Consider the following 22,571-nt stretch of genomic DNA (forward strand, 5'->3'; position numbering starts at 1 on the left):
ACATATGTAGTAACACAAAATACTTCCATAATAGTCATGTTGCAAAAGACTAACTATATTTTTCTCCATCCTATCCCACCCCCATTTTTTCTATTCTGATCTTTCACCCTGTCCCTCTCAAAAGTGTTTGCTTCTGATTACCCCCTCCCCCAATCTGCCCTCCCTTCTATCATTCCCCCCCATCTCCTTCTCTCCTATTTTCCTGTAGAATAAGATAGATTTCAATACCCAATTAAGTGTGTATGTTATTCCCTCCTTAAGTGAAATCCAATGAGAGCAACATTCACTCATTCCCTCTTACCTCTCCCCTCTTTCCCTCCACTGTAAAGGTTTTTTCTTGCCTCTTTTATGTGAGACAATTTACCCCATTCTACCTCTGCCTTTCTCCTTCTCCCAGTACAATCATCTCTCACTCTTTAATTTTATTTTTTAGGTATCATCCCTTCATATTCAACTTACCCTGTGCCCTATGTCTATACATATATTCCCTCCAATGACCCTAATACCGAGAAAGGTCTCATGAGTTAAAATGTCATCTTTCTATGTAGAAATGTAAACAGTTCAACTTTAATAAATCCCTCATGATTTCTCTTTCCTGTTTACCTTTTCATGCATCTCTTGAGTCTTTAAGTATTTGAAAGTCAAAATTTCTATTCAGCTCTGGTCTTTTCATCAAGAATTCTTGAAAGTCCTCTATTTCATTGAATGTCCATTTTTCCCTCTTGAAGGATTATACTCAGTTTTGCTGGGTAGGTGATTCTTGGTTTTAATCCTAGCTCCTTTGACCTTCAGAATATCATATTCCAAGCCCTCTGATTCCTTAATGTAGAAGTTGCTAAATCTTGTATTATCCTAATTGTGTTTCCACAATACTTGAATTGTTTCTTTCTGGCTGCTTGCAGTATTTTCTCCTTGACCTGGGAACTCTGGAATTTGGCTATAATATGCCTAGGAGTTTTCCTTTTGGCATCTCTTTCAGGAAATGATCAGTGGATTCTTTCAATTTCTATTTGATCCTCTGGTTCTAGAATATCAGAACAGTTTTCCTTGATAATTTCTTGAAAGATGATGTGTAGGCTCTTTTCTTATGGTTTTCAGGTAGTCTAACAATTTTAAAATTATCTCTCCTGGATCTATTTTTCAGGTCAGTTGTTTTTCCAATGAGGTATTTCACATTATCTCCTATTTTTTTCATTTTTTTGGTTTTGTTTCATAATTTCTTGATTTCTCATAGAGTCATTAGCTTCCATTTGCTCCAATCTAATTTTTAAGGAATTATTTTCTTCAGTAAGCTTTTGGACCTCCTTTTTCATTTGGCCAATTCTGCTTTTTAAGGCATTCTTCTCCTCACTGGCTTTTTGGACTTCTTTTGCCATTTTGGGTTAGTCTATTTTTTAAGGTGTTATTTTCTTCAGTAATTTTTAGGGTCTTCTTTAGCAAGCTGTTGACTCATTTTTCATGATTTTCTTGCATCACTCTCATTTCTCTTCCCAATTTTTCCTCTACTTCTCTTACTAGCTTTTCGAAATCCTTTTTTGAGCTCTTCCATCACCTGAGACCAATTCATATTTTTCTTGGAGGCTTTGGATGTAGGAGCTTTGATTTTGTTGTCTTCTTCTGATTGTATGTTTTGATCTTCTTTGTCACCAAAATAAGATTCTATAGTCCGAATTTTTCCCCTACTGTTTGCTCATGTTTCCAGCCAATTACTTGACTTTTTAACTCTTTGTTAAGGCAGGGCTCTGCTTCCAGTGTGGAGGGTGTACTGTCCCAAGCTTCAGGGATTTTGTGTAGCTGTTTTCAGAGATACTTCTAGGGACCTGTAAATTTTCAGTTCTTCCAAGGTGTTATGATCAAAGGCGAGGTGTTTACTCCTTTCCTAGACTATGCTCTGGTCTATAAGGGACCACAAGCACTCCTTTCTGCCCTGGAACTGTGAGGAGGATTCCCTGTCTACCACTGCCACAAGCTCCTCCACGCTAGCGCTCCTCCTTGCCCTAGGACCACCACTCCAGACTATGACCCAGATCCAAGCACAGGCAAAGCAAGAGAATCCTGCCTCAGTGCCAGCAAAAAGATCCTTGAAATCCCCTTCTGAGCAGCTGCTCGATCCCCCTACCATCTGTGGTTCAAATAGCTCCAGAAGCAGCCGATGCCACTGTGGCCACTACCCTGGGGCTGCACCAGGGCTGGGGCTGGATGGCACTCCTCTCTCACTCAGGTCTGACAGACCTTTCCTACTGATCTTCTAAGTTGTCTTTGGTGTTTGTGGGTTGAGAAGTCTGGAAACCATTACAGCTGCTAGTGATTTCAGTCCCCCGAGGCCTGCTCTGGGTTTACTGGGGCCCCATCTTTGCCTTCATGACCCATGCTGAACTATGCTCCTCTCCCAGCCTGGTGCAACAGATCTTTCCTACCCTGTCAACCTTCCAGATTGTCTTAGGCTGGAAATTTGTTTTACTCTGCCTTTTTGTGGGTTCTTCTGCTCTAGATTTTGTTTAGAGTCATTTTTTACAGGTATTTAGAGGGGCTAGGGGAGAGCTCAAGCAAGTCACTGCTTTCACTCCACCATCTTGGTTCTACCCCCGAGTTCACTTTTTTCTTGGACCATTCATCTCTATCACCTAGCACAGTAGAAATTTCCCTGGACCTGAGTTCAAAACCTAGTTCCAGGACTTACAGGCAGTGTGGCCAGAGGGAGTAATTTAACTATTCTAAGTTTCAGGTTCTTCATCTGCAAAGTGGGAATAATAATCCTAGTACTTATTTCACTAGTCTGTTGTAAGCAAAGTGCTTTGTTAAATCTTCAGCTGTTACAGAAATGTGAATTACTATCACATGAAGCTTTGTGGTATAGTGGAAAAAACACTGGGTTCATGTGAACCCAGTTTCACAGTGAAAGGAACTGGGTTCATATCCTACTTCTGTCATTTACCACTTTTGTGACCCTACCAAGTCACTTAACCTCTTTGGACCTCAGTTTCTTCATCTGTAAAATGAAGAGGAGTTTGATTAGGAAACCTCTAAGGTCTTTTCCTGCTATAAATCTACGATACTATGATCACCTAACATGGGGCTCTGCACATAGCTGTTATGTATATTGAATAAATAAAAAAAAATGAAAGAATGAATGAATTTGGGGAAAAAATGACAGTCAACAAAAGGAAAGAAGAGAAAGGAAAATAATAGAAAAAAACAATTCAAACCCCATCCCCCTTCCACTCTTAAACCAAGTACCAGGAAATCAATCCAAGCCCATAAAATGTGAGTATGGGACATGCCGACATTCCCATCTTGACCTTTCTGAAACTGGAGTTCAGAATGAGTAAAGGTGCTATTATGTCTCTCTTCCCACCCCCAAATCAGGGCACACATCTGCCAAAAATTTCAGGCCCACAGAGAGCTGGTCCAGATCATCTCCCCCTGGAATTTGTATTGACTTTAATAATAGTAGGGCTTCTTCAAAACCATTTCCCCCTGGTTTCCAGTTAATGGGGCTGAGGCAGAGGCCCCGTGATGTATATCCCCTGCCCAAGTCCCAGGCTGAACTGAGAACTCCGCAGAGGATGTGGCTTTTCTAAACCTTACCAACTTCAGGGAGGGGTATTGGCTATTTGTCTACTCATCATAGTTCAACATAGTGGAGAGGGAGCAGAAGTCAGAAGATTAAAATTTAAACCCAGCTCTATCATAAATTAGATGTCATCTTGGGCAAGACACTTCCTCCTCTGGGCCTCAGTTTCCTCAATTGTAAAACACATGTGCTACCTACCTTGTGGGGTTTTGTGAGCTAAATTGAACCTGTCAGCTGTTACATCTTGTAAAGATCCCTGTTTTGTTGTGTCTATATGTGTGTGCATGGGTTTTAAACAGGTGAGTCATTTCTTTGACACACTGGGTAAATATTGCATTCTGGAAGTTGGGAGATAATACAGATCCATGTCCAAATTTCGTCTCCACTATTCCCACGTCAGTGGAAGCTGCCTGTTTGCTAAGCAAGTCTTTTGTTTGTGAACTGCAAGTCCAAATAAGTTTGAATCTAGAAAAACACAGCTGTGTGGGTTGAGAATGAGTCTGGGAATTGTTTTCTTATTCTACCTTAGTTTTCTGAGCGTCTTGTCACCTATTTCCTATGTTTTTTAGATATAGAGAAGTCATCAATCTGAGATCACTCTAGCTCGAGTGAAAGCTTAATAGTGTCTAGCACATAGTAGGTGCTTCATAAACGCTTGTGGATTGTTTATGGTGAATTGGAGATGATATAGTTTCAACTTTTTCATGTTACAGAAGAAAATGAGGCAGAAAGGAGAGAAACTGAGTGCCCAAGGTTATAAAGGTAGTGAGGAGCAAAGTGGGAATTCAAAATCAAGTACGCAGACTTTAAAGTTCAGTGTTCTTTTCACTATACCATACACATACATATATACACACACCGGGTGTCGTCCCCCTCCCCCAACATACACCTTTCTCTCTCCTGGTTTCCTTTCTCAGCAAGTCTAGGGGGCTGGCCAGGGAATGGAACAAAGCAAAGCTAACTGCCTTCCACAGTTTCATGAGCACTACACATTCTGAACCTGGAAAAACCAGCCAACGAGATAAATAAAAGAAAAGGATATTTGAAAGGAATCTCAAGACAAGGACAAATCCTCATTTAACCCAACTGATGTTTTCACTCTGTGATCTCTTGCATTAAAGCTTCTATACCTCAATCATCTACTTCACATTAAAGTTGAGCAGTTAACTGGGTTTTTAAAAATCTTAGGAGAGAAAAATGTGATGCTGTGGAAATATTAAATTTGAATTTTGGTTCCACAACCTACCTGCTCTAAGGTCTTGGGCAAAAGGCAGTGTGGTGGGGTGGAAAAAGCTCAGTTTACCTGGGTTCAAATTCCATGTCTGGCCCCTAACTATGTGAGGATCAAATCACTTGACTTCCTTTGGTCTCAGTTTCCTCATCTGTAAAATGAGAGGGTTAGACTTAGACTATTTCTGAGGACTCCTCCAGTTCAAAATCTATTGTCTTATAACCTCTGTTTCTTCATCTGTAAAAAAAAAAAAAAAAAAAGAAAGAAAGAAAAGATGGGGATGAAAATGGTATAGTGAAAGGATATCGGACTTGGAGTCAGAAAGAAGATCTTGGGTTCAAATTTCTAATGTTTTTAACTAGCAGCATGATTCCAGGTAGCTCATTTAACTTCACTACATTTTAGTTTTCTTCATAAAATGGGAGGAACAATAACTGTTCTGCACCTACCTCAAAGTACTGTAATAAGGAAAAGTACTCTGTTCAACTGAAAATTTCTATTTCATACACAATTCTCTTTTTTGTTCTTCTTTGCATACTGGAGAGTCAGTGTGACATAGTGGATAAGGGATAAAGAGCCAGTAAGACCTTGGTTCAAATCCTATCTGTAACAAATACTGGTTATATGACCCTGGGCAAATCTCTAAGGCTCTAAGTTACAAAGAAGGTGTCAACCTGCATTGGGAGTGGAAGTTTCCTCATATGGGAGTTCCCTAAGCCAATAAAATCAGGTCAGTTCCTATCCCTATGTTTAACAATAATAATAATAGTAATAATCATAACTAACATTTACGTAGCCTTAACTATGTCCCAGACACTGTGCTAAATGCTTTACAATTATTATCTCATTTGATCCTCATAACAACACTGGGAGGTAAATGCTATACTATTACCCCTATTTTACAGATGATGGAATTGGGGTGAACAGAGGTTAAATGATAAGCCCAGAGTCACACAGCTAGCAAGTGTCTGAGGCTGAATTTGGACTCAGGTCTTCCTGACTCCAGGACTAGTGCTCTATCCACTGTACCACCTAGGAGCCCTTGGCAGAGTTAGGATTTGAACCCAGCTCCTCTAACTCATTTCCTCTCCATCACACTGCCTCTCTGAAGAAGTATGGAACTGTTTGTGCATAAGATCTACAACCCCTAAGATGAAAAGCATTGTGATTTTGAACCAGTTCAGAACAGTGATGACGATGGAAATTATTCACTCTGGGAACTCTGAGGATATTTATTGCTCAATCACTTGCCAGCTGTGGTGATTGGGAAGCTCTGGAATTGCATTTTCCAAGAAGAGTAATCTTCCTCTAACCTCTCAATTCTTCCATTCACTGTAATCAATTAGTGGATCCTAGTACTTCATAGCCTGGAAAAAGAATAATGCCAGGGATTGGATAAATTTCTATATAAGAATGTCTTATTAAGACAGGTCATCTGAGACAAGTCACTTCATTTCTAACCAAATCTCTAAGGTCTGAATGATTTGAACATGTGGTGGTGGGCGACAGGTCTGAACTAGAGGACAGGCAGGCCCTGCTGACTCCTGACCAGAAAGTAGCTGTCCTGGCTTATCTTTGCTATGAACTATCTCCCTTCACCCATTAAGGAATCTGGGGGCCGCTTACTGCCTGGAGTTTACAAATGGTCTTTCACAGACTACCCTATCAAACTTCCCAGTTTTCTCAACAGTAATACAAAAAGTTCCTAGTCATATTCCACATACTAGAGTCTCTCCCTAAGCTCTGGGAATACTTGTATTTCAAAGTATGTAAATGAATTAAAATTTGGAATCAATCGACATTTATTAAGCATCTACTGCATGTGTCAGACAGCTGGGTGCTAGAGATACAAAGACAAAAATGAAGCAGTCCCTGGCCCTCATGTTCTATTGGGGGAAATACGTACACATATAATACATACAAAAATATACAAAGTAACAAGGTTATTGAGGGGGAACTAAATGTAGGGGGAGATCAGGAAAAGCTTCAACTAGTTGACACCTGAGCTGAGTTTTAAAGAAAACTAGGGCCTCTACAAAATGGAATTGAGGAGAAAATGTATTCAGACATGGAGCCCAGCAAAAGCACACAGACGAGAGACACAGCATCATGTATGAGGAGCAGCAAGGTTGGGTTGGTGGGTCCCAAGAATGTGTGAAAGTAGAATAATGTCAAATAAAGATAAAAAGGTAGGGTGGAGCCAGCTGGTAAATGGCTTTAAACATCAAGGAGGTAGCATCTACAGAAAGAAGAGAGTCACTGGAGTTTACTGAGCAGGGGATCAACATGATCAGATCTATGTTTTACAAAACTGTCACTATGTGGAAACTGGTTTGGAGATGGGAGAGACTTGAGGCAGGAAGACCAATTAAGAGGCTATTACAATAGTCTAAGTGAAAGGTGATGAGAACACGAACTGGAATGGTGGCTATGTGAGCTGAAAGAAGGGGAACATATGTGAGAGATGTCAAGGCAGAATTGAGAAGATTTGCCTACTGACTGGATGTGAGGAATGAGGGAGAGAAAAGAAGTAGTCTAGGATGACTCAGACGTTAAGAACTAGGGTGAATGGCAGCATGGCAGCATCCCTGATAGAAACAGTTAAGTTCAGAAGAGGGGTAGATTCGGAGGGAGAGAGTTTTGATTTTGGACATACTGAGTTTTAGATGCTGAGGGGCCATCCAATGGGAAATCTCCATTAGGCAGCTGGTAATGTGAAATTGGAGCTCAGGAGAGAGATTAGGTTGGATACACACAACTCGAATATAAAAAACTGAATTTATGTCTTTTGAATTAAAAAGAAAACAAAAAAAACCCTATTTTCTTAAAACCAAAGTCCTTTGAGCATTTTTTTTCCAAGCAAGAGAATTGAGAAGAACACGAAAAACAACAGGGGAAAAGCTATTCCTAGTGCAATGAACAGAACTGAAGGGGAAATAAAAGAAAAACAGTGCAGAGCTTAAGAACTCAATAAAAAACCTAGAATTAAACTTCTTTAGCATCTTTTCTCACTGAGGACAGCTGTTCCCAATTAACTGGAAAGTTAAAAAAATTAAGAACTCAGACCCCAGACAAGAACCAAGTCTTCATGAGCTATGGTTATGGAAGAGTTAAACATTCCCTACAGCTGAAGTACAGATTTATCCATAAAAGGAGCTGAGTCATGGATTTTTTTTCTTTTCATTTTGGAGTTACTTTATGAAGCACAGTATCATACATTAACAAACATTTTCCTATAAAACCCAGCTTTCTCTGAAGAAAGCATTTAAAACACCCAAGGTTTGGCATGTAGAAGGCACTGGCATCTACTGGCATAACATGAGAAAGACGAAGACTAACAGAATACAGCTGGATTTGGGGCACAGGGCAAACACTGGGTTTATTGAGTTTCTGACAAGTAGTCCTGGGGAAGCATCTTGTGCCTGAGGTTCCGAATCAATCAGATGGAGTGTGGATGAGTTACAAGGGTAGTCAGGGAGGCTCTTGTTTGGAGCTGTTACGAGAGGGGAAGAAGGTTGAGGACTTAGCAAAGCTCCAGAGAGTGGCAACAAGGGATTAGAAGGCAAATAAATGGGACCTGTGAGGAAAGGGCAGATGGGGCACGGGGAAGGGTAGGCTGAAAATTGTCCTAATAACTTGCAACAACTGCTGTACGTGAAATATTTTGAAAGAAAGGGCATGTAGCCCACCTGTTCTCCAGCACCACAGAAGCTGGAATTTGGAGAAACAGGCTGAAATTGAAACAAGAAGAGTCGAGATTAGAATTGGAAAGAGTGTTAAACACTAGAACAGGTTCCAGAGGAAACCCTTGGAGCCTTCATTCCTGCATGGATTTGCTAATAACAACTCAAATTTTGCAAATGTTTATTAAGCACCTACTTTCTGCAAAGCTCTGGGCTCAGAACCCAATGGGAAGAGACAAGTTTACAAATAACTGATGCCAGGGTACAATGAGATACATGCAAAGGAGAAGACCATATCAAATGCAATCAGAAATGTGAGGAGGGGAAGATCATCTTCAATGAGGAGGAAAGGGAAATGTTAGAGAGGTCTTCATGGAAGAAGCTGCAAATGGTCTACCTGATGATATACATTAAACAACTGATTTTTTAAAAAATAGTGATTTAAGATAGAGCACCGGCCCTGAAGTCAGGAGGACTTGAGTTCAAATCCAGCCTCAGACCAAACACTTGACACTTACTAGCTGTGTGACCCTGGGCAAGTCACTTAACCCCAATTGCCTAAAAATAAATAAATAAATAAATAAATAATAAAAATAGTGATTTAGATATTCATGTAAAAATATAGGCAATAACAAAGTGGTTACAGCTGGACTTGGAGTCCAGAAGAATCCAGTATCAGACAATTACTAGCTGTGTGACCCTGAACAAGTCACTTAACCTCTGTTTGGCTCAGTTTCCTCAACTGAAAAATGGGGATAATAAAAGTACCTGTCTCACAGGGTCGTTGCGGGGATCATAAAGAGGATTTACAAAACCTTAATGTATTATATAAATGCTGGCTATTATTATCATCTTGGCAATTATCCTGTGGAGGTAAACAGCACAAGAAATCTTATCTCCATTTCACTGATGAAGAAACTGAGAATTAGAGAGGGGTTAGGTGACTTGCCCAAGTTCCTACATCTAGTTAGAGGTAGAACCAGTACTCAAACTCCCATCTCCTGACTCAAAGTCCACTATCTTTTGTTTTCTTCCCATTTATACCGTGCTGCCTTTAAGAAAAGAAGTCTATATTATTTACATAGATTTATTTCCATATTCAGACGAGCAAATACTGTTGTTGAAGAGTTCGGTGGAGGGAGGGTCCTATTTAAGTCAGGGTCATGTTTTTAGGATCTTTGTGGGTAAAGGAGAGAGAGAAACACCTAAGCAAATAAACAAAGGGAAAGTCAAAAAGAAGAGAAACAAAGGGTGTCTAATCCCTTGTACTATACCCTGGAGTCATCCTGGACAGCTTTCAGTCACACTGACGTTAAAACCCTGAGTTCACAGCTCAAATGTGCTCCAGAAATGTTAAAAACAACAAGAACAATGAAGAACAATAAACTAAACAGTTCCAAACCCATTATCTGACAATATCTCGCTGTCTTTCAGGCTTCACATGGGGAGAGCGCTCCACTGGCCAGTGAAAGGCGTCCTCTAAGAAAGTGCCCCCTGGTAGCTGCTGTCAGAATACTGACCCAGACAAGCAGGACCAACAGAGGAAGACTCCCCAAGAGCAGATCTCCATCATGAAGAATGTAACTATCCTACTAGGAAGGATGCTGGGCAGGATCCTGTGGTTAGCTATCTACCCGTCACTCCAAAAAAAAAAAAAAAATGCCAGCAATGAGCAAGAAGCAGCACAGGATAGTGGAAGGAGAAAGACACTTGTAGAAATGACCCAGGTCTGCGTGATGGCTTTGCTACTTACAGGGTGATTTGGGGCAAGCTGTTTTTACCTCTCTGGGCTTTGGTTTCCCCATCTGTAAAATGAGGGAGTTAGACTAGATGGCCCCAAAGGTCCCTCTAAGCTCTAAGTCCTAGGACCCCTTCCAAGAGTTCACTCCTACATCCTCACTGAGGGAGGGTCCACCCCCTGACTGATGGGCCTGAAGATCAAAGCAGTTGGATATGAGGTACAACTCAGACAGCTCAGTATCTTTAGGGCCATCAACAAATGGAGCCTCATGGTTTGGCAAAGGAGGTATGAGCCTTGCTAACACTGAAAAAAGTGGAAGTAAACATTACTCAGTTTGATGGGAGAAGACTCAAAGACAGGCAACAGTGTATCTTAAGGTTCCTTTCTCTACAATTTTGCTTTTACCATGGGCTTCACAGAATGATCAGATGATTTTCTTTGTAATTTCACCCCTTCCAATTATATATAAATATATATATACATAAAACATACATACACACATACATATGTATGCATGTGATATACAAACACACATATATACACATAGTATGTATTACACACATACATATATGGTATATATATGCATATACACATAAATCACAGAATGCTAGAGCTGAAAGAAGGTTTAGAACCTAGAACACAGAAGGCTATTCATAATAATTTACTTCAACTACTAGATAGCTGGGTGATATAGTGGATAAGATGCCAGGCCTGGAATCAGAAAGACCTGAGTTCAAATCTTGTCTCAGACACTTACTAGGTAAACTGAGCAAGTTATTTGACCCCAGTTTGCCTCAGTTTCCTCATCTGTAAAATGAGCTGGGGAAGAAAATGGCAAAACACTCCAGTATCTTTGCCAAGAAAACCCTAAATGGGGTCACGAGGAGTCAGATACAACTCAACAACAGCAACAACATGAGGAAAATAATAGTAGTGACATCCCAGGTTTATTGTAAGGATCAAATGAGACAGGAATTATAAAGCATTCAACACAGTGCCTGGCACATAGTACGTGCTATATAAATGTTAGCTTTATTTTATAGACTTCATTTTATGGATAAGGAAAATGAGGCCTGGAAGGGGGAAATGACTTACTCAAGGACACATTACTAGTTATTGGCAGAGCTGGGTTACCAAAATCCAGGTCTCTTCACTCTATTTATTCTGTGTGCCCACGACGTCTCATGTGTGAGTGTGTGCACACATATACGTACACATGTAGGCATTTACATACAAGCACAGACATATGTGTATATAACGACATGAACACTCATATATAAACACACATACACATAAATCTTGCCACAAATGCTGAATAGACAGCTAGGAATGAGGCGCTTTCTTTGTGCAACACACCCAAATGGACTCAGTATGCAAGGAGGTAGGAGAGTCCTGCAGCCTGTCCAAAATCATCAAATGCCTTAATGATTACTGGAGTCAAGTCATGAAAATTATAAACAAACTTGAGTTCCACAAGCCTCCAAAGAGTATTCAAGAATGTGAATTATGGTAATAACATTAATAATAGCTTGTATTTATGCGGTGCTCAAAATGCTTTATAAACATTATTCAGTTGAGCTTTATGAGTTTGGCAGAATGAGGGCATGATTATTCCCTTTTTACAGAACAGAAAAACTGAGGCATGGGAGAGGGTTGCTGGTACCTCAGGCTTGGTAGAATGACTCATGCCATAATCCCAAGTTCTTGAAATCTCAATACCATCAACAGCAACTATTATAAAGATTCATTATAAAATAAAGTGCCCATCATAAAAGAGAGAGGTCACAAAGCAGCTCAGCATAAGCACTAAATGAGCCATCAGCAGACCATCAAATGCCCTCTGGGGCTTTAAGCAATTAACTTTTATGCTACCTCAGTTTCTCCATCTGAAAAAGTGGAGCTACTACTAATAAAGAATTCTTGTTATAGAAAGATGAATTTGAGAAGTGCTCTGAAGATGCAAAGCATCATAGGGAATAAATATATAAGTACAGCAATTATAATACAATTATCCCTCAATATAAAAAGAATCATGGAAAGTGTTACAGGAGGCAGTGCGGTACCACTCTGTAACCAGAGGACCTGGGTTCAAATCCTACCCCTGACACTTACTACCTGTGTAACATTGTGCACGTTACCTTGAGCCACAGCTTCCTGTGTAAGAACAAGAGGGCTGGATTAGATGGTCTCTGAGATCCCTTCTTACCATAGAATCATAATCCTCTGATCCTAGGAACCCTGGAGATGGTTGGAAGAAGAAAAGTATGCTAAAAAGTACACTGGATAGAGTCAGAAGATTCGGGTTTGAGTTTTGGGCTCTTCTAGAAACTTGACTGTGGCTATGAACAGGTTGTTTCACTTCTCTGGTTCCTCAGTTTCCCCATCTGTAAAATAAGAGGGTTAGACTAGGTGATCTTTAAGACATTCCATATTCTAAGGTCTGTCCAGCTCCATCATTCTGCTTTGGTGATTCTGAGAAGGAGCTTCAGATTCTGCCCTTCATCTCCACAGATATTGAGCTTTATTCTGCTAATTTTTATTACTAGCTTGTGATCCCTAGCCTTGTGAAGGGAACATGACCTCTGGCAGCATCACACAAATTCCCTGAATAATTATGGCTAAAACCCACCTACTCCAGGCTTTATGGCATCAATTCAGCCCTGTCCTCCCACTTCCTTGGGGTTGATCTCCACATGGCTGTGCCAAGAAGACTGGGGTAGAAGATGCATTTATTCAATCCCAGAGCCCACTTGGCATTCACGAGCTCAGAGGCTCCAGCTTAACCTCAGGGGCTTTCAGTGTCCGAGTCTGCTTACTCTTGGCAAATAAAACCAGACTTCCCGGGCTTGAGAGAAAGCACTTAAAAAAAAACCCACCACCAAAATACTAAACTAAGAAAAAAAATTAATGAAGCTAAAAGCTCTGGGACATCAAACCGCTCTTTACAAAACAGCATGTTGATGAAATACATGTAAATGAATCAAAAACACGTGGATTAAATTTCCCTTAAAATATACATGATTTGAAAAAAAAATTTGGGGGGGGGGGGAAGAAATACCAGAGGCCTAATACATTCTCAGTTGCTCATTTGCCTTTTATTTTAGTTTTAGTTTTTGTTTAGTCAGTCCCTAAACACTTGGGGAAAAAAAAGAGTTTGAGATATAAGAAGGTTTGAACATAGCTGAGTCTGCCCAATCTCTTATCCCTCCTGCCCTTCTTCTAAACCCCCTAACCTACTATGGCCTTCCCAGAGTGCTCACTCACCAAGTCACAATCCTCACACACCCTCCACACTAATGCTCCTGTGATTTCATGGAGAGCCTGACCAGGATGAAATACTGCTTTTTGCTCTAACAATTCACCACTGTCTTGGAGAAAAATGTTCCCAAGATCCATTATCATCTAAAACTTGTGTTACCCCAGGGATCAGAATACTATCTGAACCTCATTAATGACCCAAGTATTAATCAAACACACAAAAGCTTGATCCTATCTTAAGTGCTTTCTTTCTGAGACTCTCTTCAGTTTATTCTGAATATATCTTGTTTATACATAGTTCCATATTGTCTTTCCTATTAGGCTGTAAGCTTGAAAGCAGGTACTGTTTATCGTCTTTTTTTTGTTTCTCCGGCACTTGGCACAGTACCTGGAAACTACTAGGTGATTAATAAATGCTTGTTGACTTGAGTTGACTAGACAAACTGGTCCAGCCAAAAGGAATTCTGAAGATGGGAGCTAGGTGGCACAGTGGATTAAAATCCTGCCTCAGACATATTACTAGCTGTGTAACCTTGGGCAAGTCACTTAACCTACCTTAGCCTCAGTTTCTTCACCTGTAAATAGTGGATGACAATAGTACCCTACTTCAGAGGGTTGTTTTGTGGATCAAATATAACATTAATATATGTGAAGTACTCTATAAATCTTAAAGAACAATAAAAATGTTAGCTATTCTTATTTTCTAATCTAGTTCTTCATTTGTCAAGAGAAAGAAACCGAAGCCTGGGGAGAAGGGCAGGGAGGGGAAGAGACATTATCCAAAGTTAAAAAATCAAGACAATGAAGAGCCAAGACTAAAGAAAGAAATCTACCCTCATCTAGCTAGCCACATCAGCTGGAATACCAAAGACCAAAATCATGACAGAAATCCCCCAGTTGGCTTCTGTCATCTACAATCCACTAAATGAAAAGCCTTGGGGAGCTCACAGATTTTTATAATTTATTTAATAGATGTTTTACACTTAGAGGAGAAAAATTTTTGAAAGCAGAACACACAGGTGGTGAGACAGATGGCCTGTCAGGAGACTGAGGAATTGGGAGGCAAAACCTTTCACCTCAAGGTCACTGGTTCAAATTCAAACAGGGTCAAGAGTGGCCAAGAGGCATCATTACCCTCTGACAGCTGTTGGGCCTCTCCTGTAAAAGGTCTAGAATGGGCCTCAGGCCCGGTCAGGAGTGGACAGCTGCCAGAACACTAATTACTATTAACTATAACCCTACTTGGAGAGTGGACAGCCAAATACTGCACTTACCCAATCATTTCTCCTCCTCTGCTCCAGTCAGACAGATCTCTTCACTGTCCCATACATGCCATGTTCATTACCACTTCTGTTTCTTTGTAGAGTTTTATTCAGGCTAATGTTATCTCCTTGAGAGAGGGGTGGGAAATTTGACAGGCATATCACGCTTCTGCTGACCCTCTGGTTACCAGCACAATGTTGAGGACCCCAGGGAAGTGGGCAGCAGTCAGACCCTATCATATGGTACAGAAGGCACTCAAATAAGGACTTATTTAATTGAATTATGGTGAAGTAAGGTCTCAAGGTAGTGTGACGAAACTGACAGAATTACGGACTTGAATTTAGGAATCCCTGGGTTTAAATCCTTTGACACTGGCTGTATGATCAGGCGATTCTCTAAAATGATGAGGTGTAGACAGTTATGTTTCCTGTCTGGTGGAGGGATTTCCTACTCTGAGGAAATCACAAGATCTCAACCTCTTTACATACTAGGGTCAGATGAAGTGCTTTTGAGTTTTAGTTCTTCTGTCCACAGGCTGTGGGACCATGGGCCCATCATAACCTCTCAAAGACTCAGTTTTCTTGTGTCTCTAAAAAATGGGAAGGGTAATATCTGCAACATTTGCCTCATAAGATCATTATCCTCAAGGGAAACTACTACTTTGCGATAGTATAAAGCAGGACAGAAATGTCACCGCCTTCTACTTTGTCTTTTCTTGGCCTGGACCTGAAATTTCATCTGTGTAGTGGGCTACCAATTGAGAACTGGGAAGAACTTAACTGGCCTACCAGTTAAGAAACTACCTGTATCAATGTAGAATAGCAACTCTTCTACAACTTCTACAACTCTCTTATGGAGTTCCCTAGGGCAATTAGAGGGTAAATGACTTCCCCAGGGTCACATGGTCAGGCTGTAATCAGGGGCGAGACTTGAAGCTATAATGTTCAGACTCAGAGGCCTGGCCCTGTATCCATTGTGTCTTACACTGTTTTCTCTATTATCTAAGTCATACTAGTACTTTAATTAATAATAATATTACTTTAATAATGATTAGTCATAATCATTACTATAGTAATAATAATAATGTGAAATAGCATGACATAATGAATAAGAGGGCCCAGGACTCCAGTATGAAAATCTGGATTCAAGTGTCGCCTCTGAGACACTTTAGTGGTGTGACCATGGGTAAAAGATATACTTAGTTAACTACTCAGTGTTCCAGGTGACTCTCTAAGACAATAAGTTATAGATGATTTGCCCATCTATGTTGGTGGAAGGAATTTCCACACGTGGAGTTCCCTATATATGACAAAACCATTGGCCTGGATCCAGCCCTCACCAAAAAGCCAAAATAATAATAATAATAAAAAGTTGATGGCAGCTCTTTTAGGTACATTGCCTATATCCTGCTCTTTCTGCCTTTTTTTAAGCGCAGGAAAATAGAAAGCTTTGGAACTGGAAAGATCTATATGAATATCAGCTATTATTAGTAACTTTAGGATTATCAATCTGGCACTATTTCCCATGGAAAGCTTTTGCTATTAACAAGAATATATAAATTGAGCCAAGCAGAGTAAGCACTCTTGTCCATGTGGGAATTAGTTCAATTGTCTTTCTCAGCCTTTCCAAATCAGATGAAATCTGACATTTGCATCACTACCAACCTATTTCCAGTACTTTGTTGGTCCTTCACTTGGTGCTGAGACATCTCAAAGGAACATGGGTCCCACGTGCCTGACCATCAAAAAGGGGGTTAATAATATATGCAGATAAATCAGGCCTTGTCTCCTCTGCTACTACTAACTGATAGATCTTTGTTTTTCCCCACCTTGTGACACTACAGCTCTATTGATAACAATTTTTTCTGCATGAATGCAGGAAATCATCATTATACCATCACCTTCATTTATCAATAGCTCCCACTTCCCAAGTAAAGCAAAAAAGGATCTAGTCTAACACTGAAGGGACTAAACTTCATGGCTACACCTAGCAATCCAAAATCTCTCCCTCCTTGTCCTCTCATTAATGTTTTAAGCAATCCCAAGTATCCGCATGAAATATCTGCAACTATGCCACCACCACCACTTCCAATTTGTATGGTAAGATTTACAGCTCACAAATAGCTTTTACAGACAATTGTCTCATAATCCTCAAAAATATTCAATGAGGTGGGCGGAGCAAGTGTGAGGATTCCCATTTTACAAGTGAGGAAGCTGAAACTCAGAGATAGTGATTTAGTTAAATAGATAAAATAAGACTTGGACCCAAGTCTTCTAAGTTCCACAGTGTTCTTTCCATGAGTCAGCCAAATAAGCCTTTCCTGAGCACCTCCTTTCTGCAGCTCCTAAAGGGATCAGTCAGAGCTAGAACCCATGACTCTCTCCATACTACTGGACACGAAATTTCTAAATGTATCTCCCAGAAAAACAACCAAAACTTTTAAGTCTCTCAACCTTGGCTGATTTGATTCTTGGACCTTCAAACTAAACTTCTGTCCCTTGCTTCCTTCTCATTCCTAATAACACTAGGGAAGGCTGAGGTAGTCCCACAGACTTTCTTGCCATGAGTATTTTCTGCCAAGAACATGCAAAAATCTTTCCTACTTTAAAGAGAAGTTGTTTGCTGATGCAGCAGGTGAACCTCTCTGGGATACAAAAATGTTTGGGCTGAAGCATTTTTGACTGCACCTGATGGATAAAAGTGAAACTCTGAGGTAGTGAATTTCTTGAACCTAATGCAAAGTTAAAAATAACTCATACCTATACACCTCACTCCTGTGAGGGATGTATGGCTTTCAAGCTTTGCTAGTCAGAAAATTTTATCCCTTCCTATTCCAGGTCTAAGGTAGAAAAACTCAATTTACATAAAATGGAAGTTTTTATAAAGTAACTATAAATCATTTATTTTTTGCAAATATACAAAACTTAAATGCCAAACATTAATTGCCCCCCCAACCATCCTCAGTGCCTTGGGTGGGGGGTTCCTGAAACTTGATCCATAGATGTCTATTCTTTTTATATACACAAAGGGATTTATTAGTTTGCAATCAGGCTGCCCAGGAGAAACGTTGTCTTTTTATTCACTGGGGATGACTATAATAAATTAAAACAGGTCCCCATTAGCCCTTAGTACTTAGTGAGCCACTTAAAATCACTTTGGATCCTGGCCTCCTCTGACCTTTTCACCTCCTCTCAGACATTACTACTTCCGGAACTGAAGCCGTGCTCAGGCTTGAGAGCTTGGCTTTTGTGAATGGAGCCACAAATCATTCCACCCCTGGACTCTGGGTACATGGGATGAAGGGAAACCCGAAGTCACAGCTTGAAGAGCTAGCTGGCAAAGCTGTTGAGCTTACAGACCACGAGCCGACAGCCATGTGGTCAGAATGACCCCCATTTGCCCTCAAAGCCATGAGGAAGAAAGAAAAATGCGTTTTCACATACTCTTGCTGAAATTTGGTAGATTCCTCATGCACACACAGCTACACTGAGGGTATTAGGATAAAAATAATATTCACTCCATGTTTCCACAGTTTATGAAGCCCTTTTATTCCAACACCTAGAGGTTCATTTTAAAGTATTGTCATCCCCATTTAACAGATGAGGGAAATGAAGTCACTTGTTCACAATGCTTTAAATGACAGTGTTGATTCAAACTCCAGGTCCCTGTCCTGCACTGCCTACCTCCTTCCATGATGGCAGTACAGATGCTGAATAGGGAAGTTTATGTTCTATGCCTATTCACACTGAGACACCACTACCCTGCAGCTGTCCAAGGGCCTCTTTCTATGGCCATTGCCCCAGGTGGGGCTCTGGCCTCTCAGAGTTATGTACCATACTTGAAAATCACTTCTCCCTCCTCTCCCTAGCAACCCCATCAGAAGTCCTATTACCTTAGTACCTTGACCTCTGCTAGCTAGTTAGGAAGAAACTAGTTTTAAAAACTAGTTCTCAATAGAGAGGAAGCATGGTAGAGAGAATACCAGTATTAGAATCAGAAGAATGGAGTTTGAAATCCATTGTATAAACTTAAGTCTTTCACTGTCTCTGAGCTTCAGCTTTCTCATCTCTGAAATATTGATAATTCTCTGCCTCTGTCTCTCTTTCTCTCCCCTGCCCCCTCCCTATCTATCTAACTCAAAGTCTGCTGTAAGAGTCATAGAATGTTGGTGCTGGAAGGGGCTTCAGAGATCTTTTAGTCCAACTGTCTCATTTAAATAGATCCATCCTCCCTCCCCCCAGCAAGTTATACCTTGTAAAGAAGAATAAAAAAAAAGAAAAAGAAAAAAAAAGTAGTTCAGTAAAACTAACTGAGATATGAACTGAGTCTGACCATCTATGCCGTGGTCAACACTTATAGTCCCCGTACTTCCATAAGAAAGGGAGGTGCATTTTATCATATCTTCTCCAAGCCCAAGCTTGGTTTTCAAAATTACAAAGCCCCCAGTTCTTTCTTTTTTAAAAAATAAATTTTATTGACATCTTTTATTTTTGCATCACCTACATTTTCTAAAGTGTCCCCCCTTCCCCCAACCTCTTCCTAGAGAGACATCCCTTTTGACAAAGAATAAGAGAAGGGAAAAAATTCTGCAAAACTAGACAACATATAGAAACAAGTTGACAAGTATATGCAATGTTCCATACTCCTAGTCCCCCATCCCTGCAAAGTGATCCATTCTGACATCTCTTCTTCGGGGTCAAACTTGGTTCTCATGATGTTCCAGGGTTTAGTTGTTTCATTGTCACTGTTCTTTCCATTTACATGGCTGCAGTCACTGTGTATATTGTTTTCTTCTGCTCACTTTACTTGACATCAGTTTCTAAGTTTTTCATGCTTCTCTGAATTTTTCACATTCACGGTTCTTATGGAATTGCAATATTATATTACATTCATGTACAAAAATTTGTTTAGCCACTTCCCAAAAATACTTTAATTTTAAAGATAAGGAAACTGAGGCCTAATATGTGGAATAACTTGCTTATTATCACAAAGGTAATGAAGTGGCAGTATTCAAAGTCAATATACAAGATGCTTTATAAACCGAAATATGCAGAAGTATACATACCAATAATGATGATGATGATGATGAACGATAATCAATGACTCTTACCAAGAGAATGAGTATTTTGAGAAGGTATTTTCTTTAGCTAAAAGAAAGACTCTCAAATGGTAGAATTTCTTTCTTTCTTTTTTCTTTTCTTTTTGCTGAGGCAATCAGGGTTAAGTGACTTGCCCAGGGTTACACAGCTACTAAGTATCAAGTGTCCGAGGTCATATTTGAACTCAAGTCTTCCTGACTACAAGGCCGGAGCTCTACCCACTGTGCCACCTACCTGCCCCGTCATATGGTAAAATTTTAGGAAGTGTGACAGGCTAAAGGGGAAATGCTTTGTGTGGGAGAGGTATGATCAGCACTCCTCAAATTATGGCACAGTAAAAAAAAAGCGCTGGGTTTGGAGCGGGGGAACTGTGGTTCAAACCCTAGCTTTACATTTTATTAGCTTTGTGGCCTTCGGCAAGTCATTTACTATTTCTGGACCTTGGTTTATTCATCTATAACATTTAGGAGTTGGACTAGATGACTTCTAAGGTCTCTTCCATCTCTAAATCCATGTTTCTATATATTATATCAAGTACCTGCAGCACCCTCCCCTTTTTTTAAGGATAGGTCTGGTGAATACCTCCAAGAATCCCACACACATCCCAAGTATGATATGGCTGGTGTTTAACAGAGGTTATATGCCAGCTAAATATGAGACCAGGATGGGCTGTCCTGGTTGGCAAGAAAAGAAAACCAGATGTAAAGGACATCTGACATGATAGCTCGGGGAGGGAAAGTGCTCTATTAACAACTTAGGACAATATATGCAAAGATTTTATATCTATGACACATCAGTGAACAGATTATTTCCCCACTGTCCCAATTTCAACTGTGCTAAGCCTGAAGAGAATCCAGATTAACCAGAGCCCAACTATTCAGAATTTTTAGATAACTAGGATCTTTTTTGGAGCCTTTATTTTTAGAAGAAAGAGGTAAATTATGACTGAATAAGATGACTGGGTTGTTAGTAGATTTTTAAAAACACTCCAAACCAAACACTTATAGGGAATTTCCTGGGGTCAGTACACATTTATCACAACCTTCTCCATCTCGAGGCCCAGAGAGTGATGAGAATGAGCCTATATAGTCCTTCCGTATCTTTGACCATCAGAGATCATGTTATGTTTACAAACAATTGTAATTCTTTCATGGATCCATGATTATAAAGTTATATCATAGATTAAGAGCTACAGTGAATTTTAGAGACCATCTGGCACCCAATGCTCTCATTTTACAGAGGAAGACTTGAGTCCCCAAGGGGTTAAGTGACTTGTCCAGGGTCTGAAAGGTAGAATGTAGCTAATAGCAATGGCAGGATTCCAACACAGGTCCTCTAACTCCAAATCCAGATTTCTTTGCATTGTACCACACTGTATTCTCGTAACTTCATAAATGAAGGATACTACATTCCACTGGGTGCTGGTCACAATTCCTGCAAAGTTTCTTGTCCTGTTCAATTCTTCCTATATGTGTTTTTCCTAAATCCTATAAAAATCTACTCCAAATGCTAGAGGCCTTCCTTCAGTTCTTTTAATATTTAATATTTCACTGGCAACCCATAAAGCAGATACAACTAATAAAAATACCCTATTTCTCTATGGATTTAAGGTTTCTATAGTGCTTTCTTCTTGAGAGCCTGGGAAGTAGGTAGTGTCTTATTATCTCCATGTTACAGATGATAGAACTGAGCAAGAGAGTAACAGAACCTGTTTCCTTCCTCCCAGTCCAGTGCTCCACTCAACCGATCAGGCCATCAAGATGCTCCAGCAGCTTACTGTAGTACTGTTACTTTAATGGCATTGGCACTGAGAGCACATTTCAGGGTGCACTGCATCGTGGTACTCAGAACACTATGTTCATACTATTTGCGGTCAAATGAATTAATCTCTTCCATGTGCAAACACATTTCCATAACTCTCTTGAGATTCCTATTGGTGGTGAAAGCAAGTGCTCATCAGGGTTTTCAGCTGCAGGGTTTTCAGGAAGGTACCAGAGCCAAATCCACTGAGCAGAGAGAGCTCCAGCACAACTTGTGTAACCCAGAGACCATTTTCTCTGCGGCCAATGAGAGCCACTGACATCACAAAGAGAAAAAAAAATCCCCTTTCGATCCAGGAACCAAGCAATCTTTCGGTCCCCAGTGATGCTCACTTCACCCAAGCAAGCTAGAACTGCTGCTAAAAATTGCAAGCCTGATCATGTCTACTGGATTACATAGTCTGCAAATAAGGGCAAAAAGTTTATTGGCCTCACTTTAAAAAAGAACTAGTCCATTCTCTTCTGAGAAAGTATATTCACTGGTAACAGAAAAAAATGACAACAGCATTCTAGTACCAGCTTCAACATTTTAGTACTAGCCCAGGGTGGGGGTAGAGAGTTGCTAATATACGACAAGTAGCTACTTGCAATGTTGGATTAGAAACCTTAAGCAGCTTGTGGGATTGTCATCACATTAACAATAACTCCCATCTTAGGGTTCAGTGTTGGAAGCTCAAACCAGCATCTTACAGATGAAAAAACTGAGGCCCAGAGAAATGACAAGATTTGCCCAAAGATATACAACAAATATTAAGCAACTGAGCTGGAATGAAACCCAAGTCGACTGACTCTAAATCCAAAGGAAAAGAAATGGGAAAGGAATTTAAGTCTTTCATGTAATTTTTATGTATTGGTTTATTTTTGGAAGAGACCTTATATGACCACTGAAGTTTCCCCTACAC

General features: G+C 40.2%; 1 protein-coding gene across 3 annotated transcripts in view; it reads right to left on the reverse strand.

The window, feature by feature from the left end:
* Positions 1-22,571, reverse strand: part of EYA2 (EYA transcriptional coactivator and phosphatase 2) — a 247,930-nt gene that overhangs the window by 195,120 nt on the left and 30,239 nt on the right. The window contains exons 1-2 of one of the 3 annotated variants that reach the window (XM_027848704.1): positions 14,762-14,796; positions 12,436-12,613 (exon numbers count right to left, since the gene is read on the reverse strand). The exons of the other annotated variants lie outside the window; for them this stretch is intronic. Coding sequence (XP_027704505.1) covers positions 12,436-12,446 — 11 coding nt within the window. The 5' untranslated portion in view covers positions 12,447-12,613; positions 14,762-14,796. Of the gene's footprint in view, positions 1-12,435; positions 12,614-14,761; positions 14,797-22,571 lie in introns of those variants that run through there. 3 annotated transcript variants of the gene reach the window in all.

Source organism: Vombatus ursinus, unplaced genomic scaffold, assembly GCF_900497805.2.
Source record: "Vombatus ursinus unplaced genomic scaffold, bare-nosed wombat genome assembly UNPS02000580.1, whole genome shotgun sequence".
NCBI classification, from domain to species: domain Eukaryota; kingdom Metazoa; phylum Chordata; class Mammalia; order Diprotodontia; family Vombatidae; genus Vombatus; species Vombatus ursinus.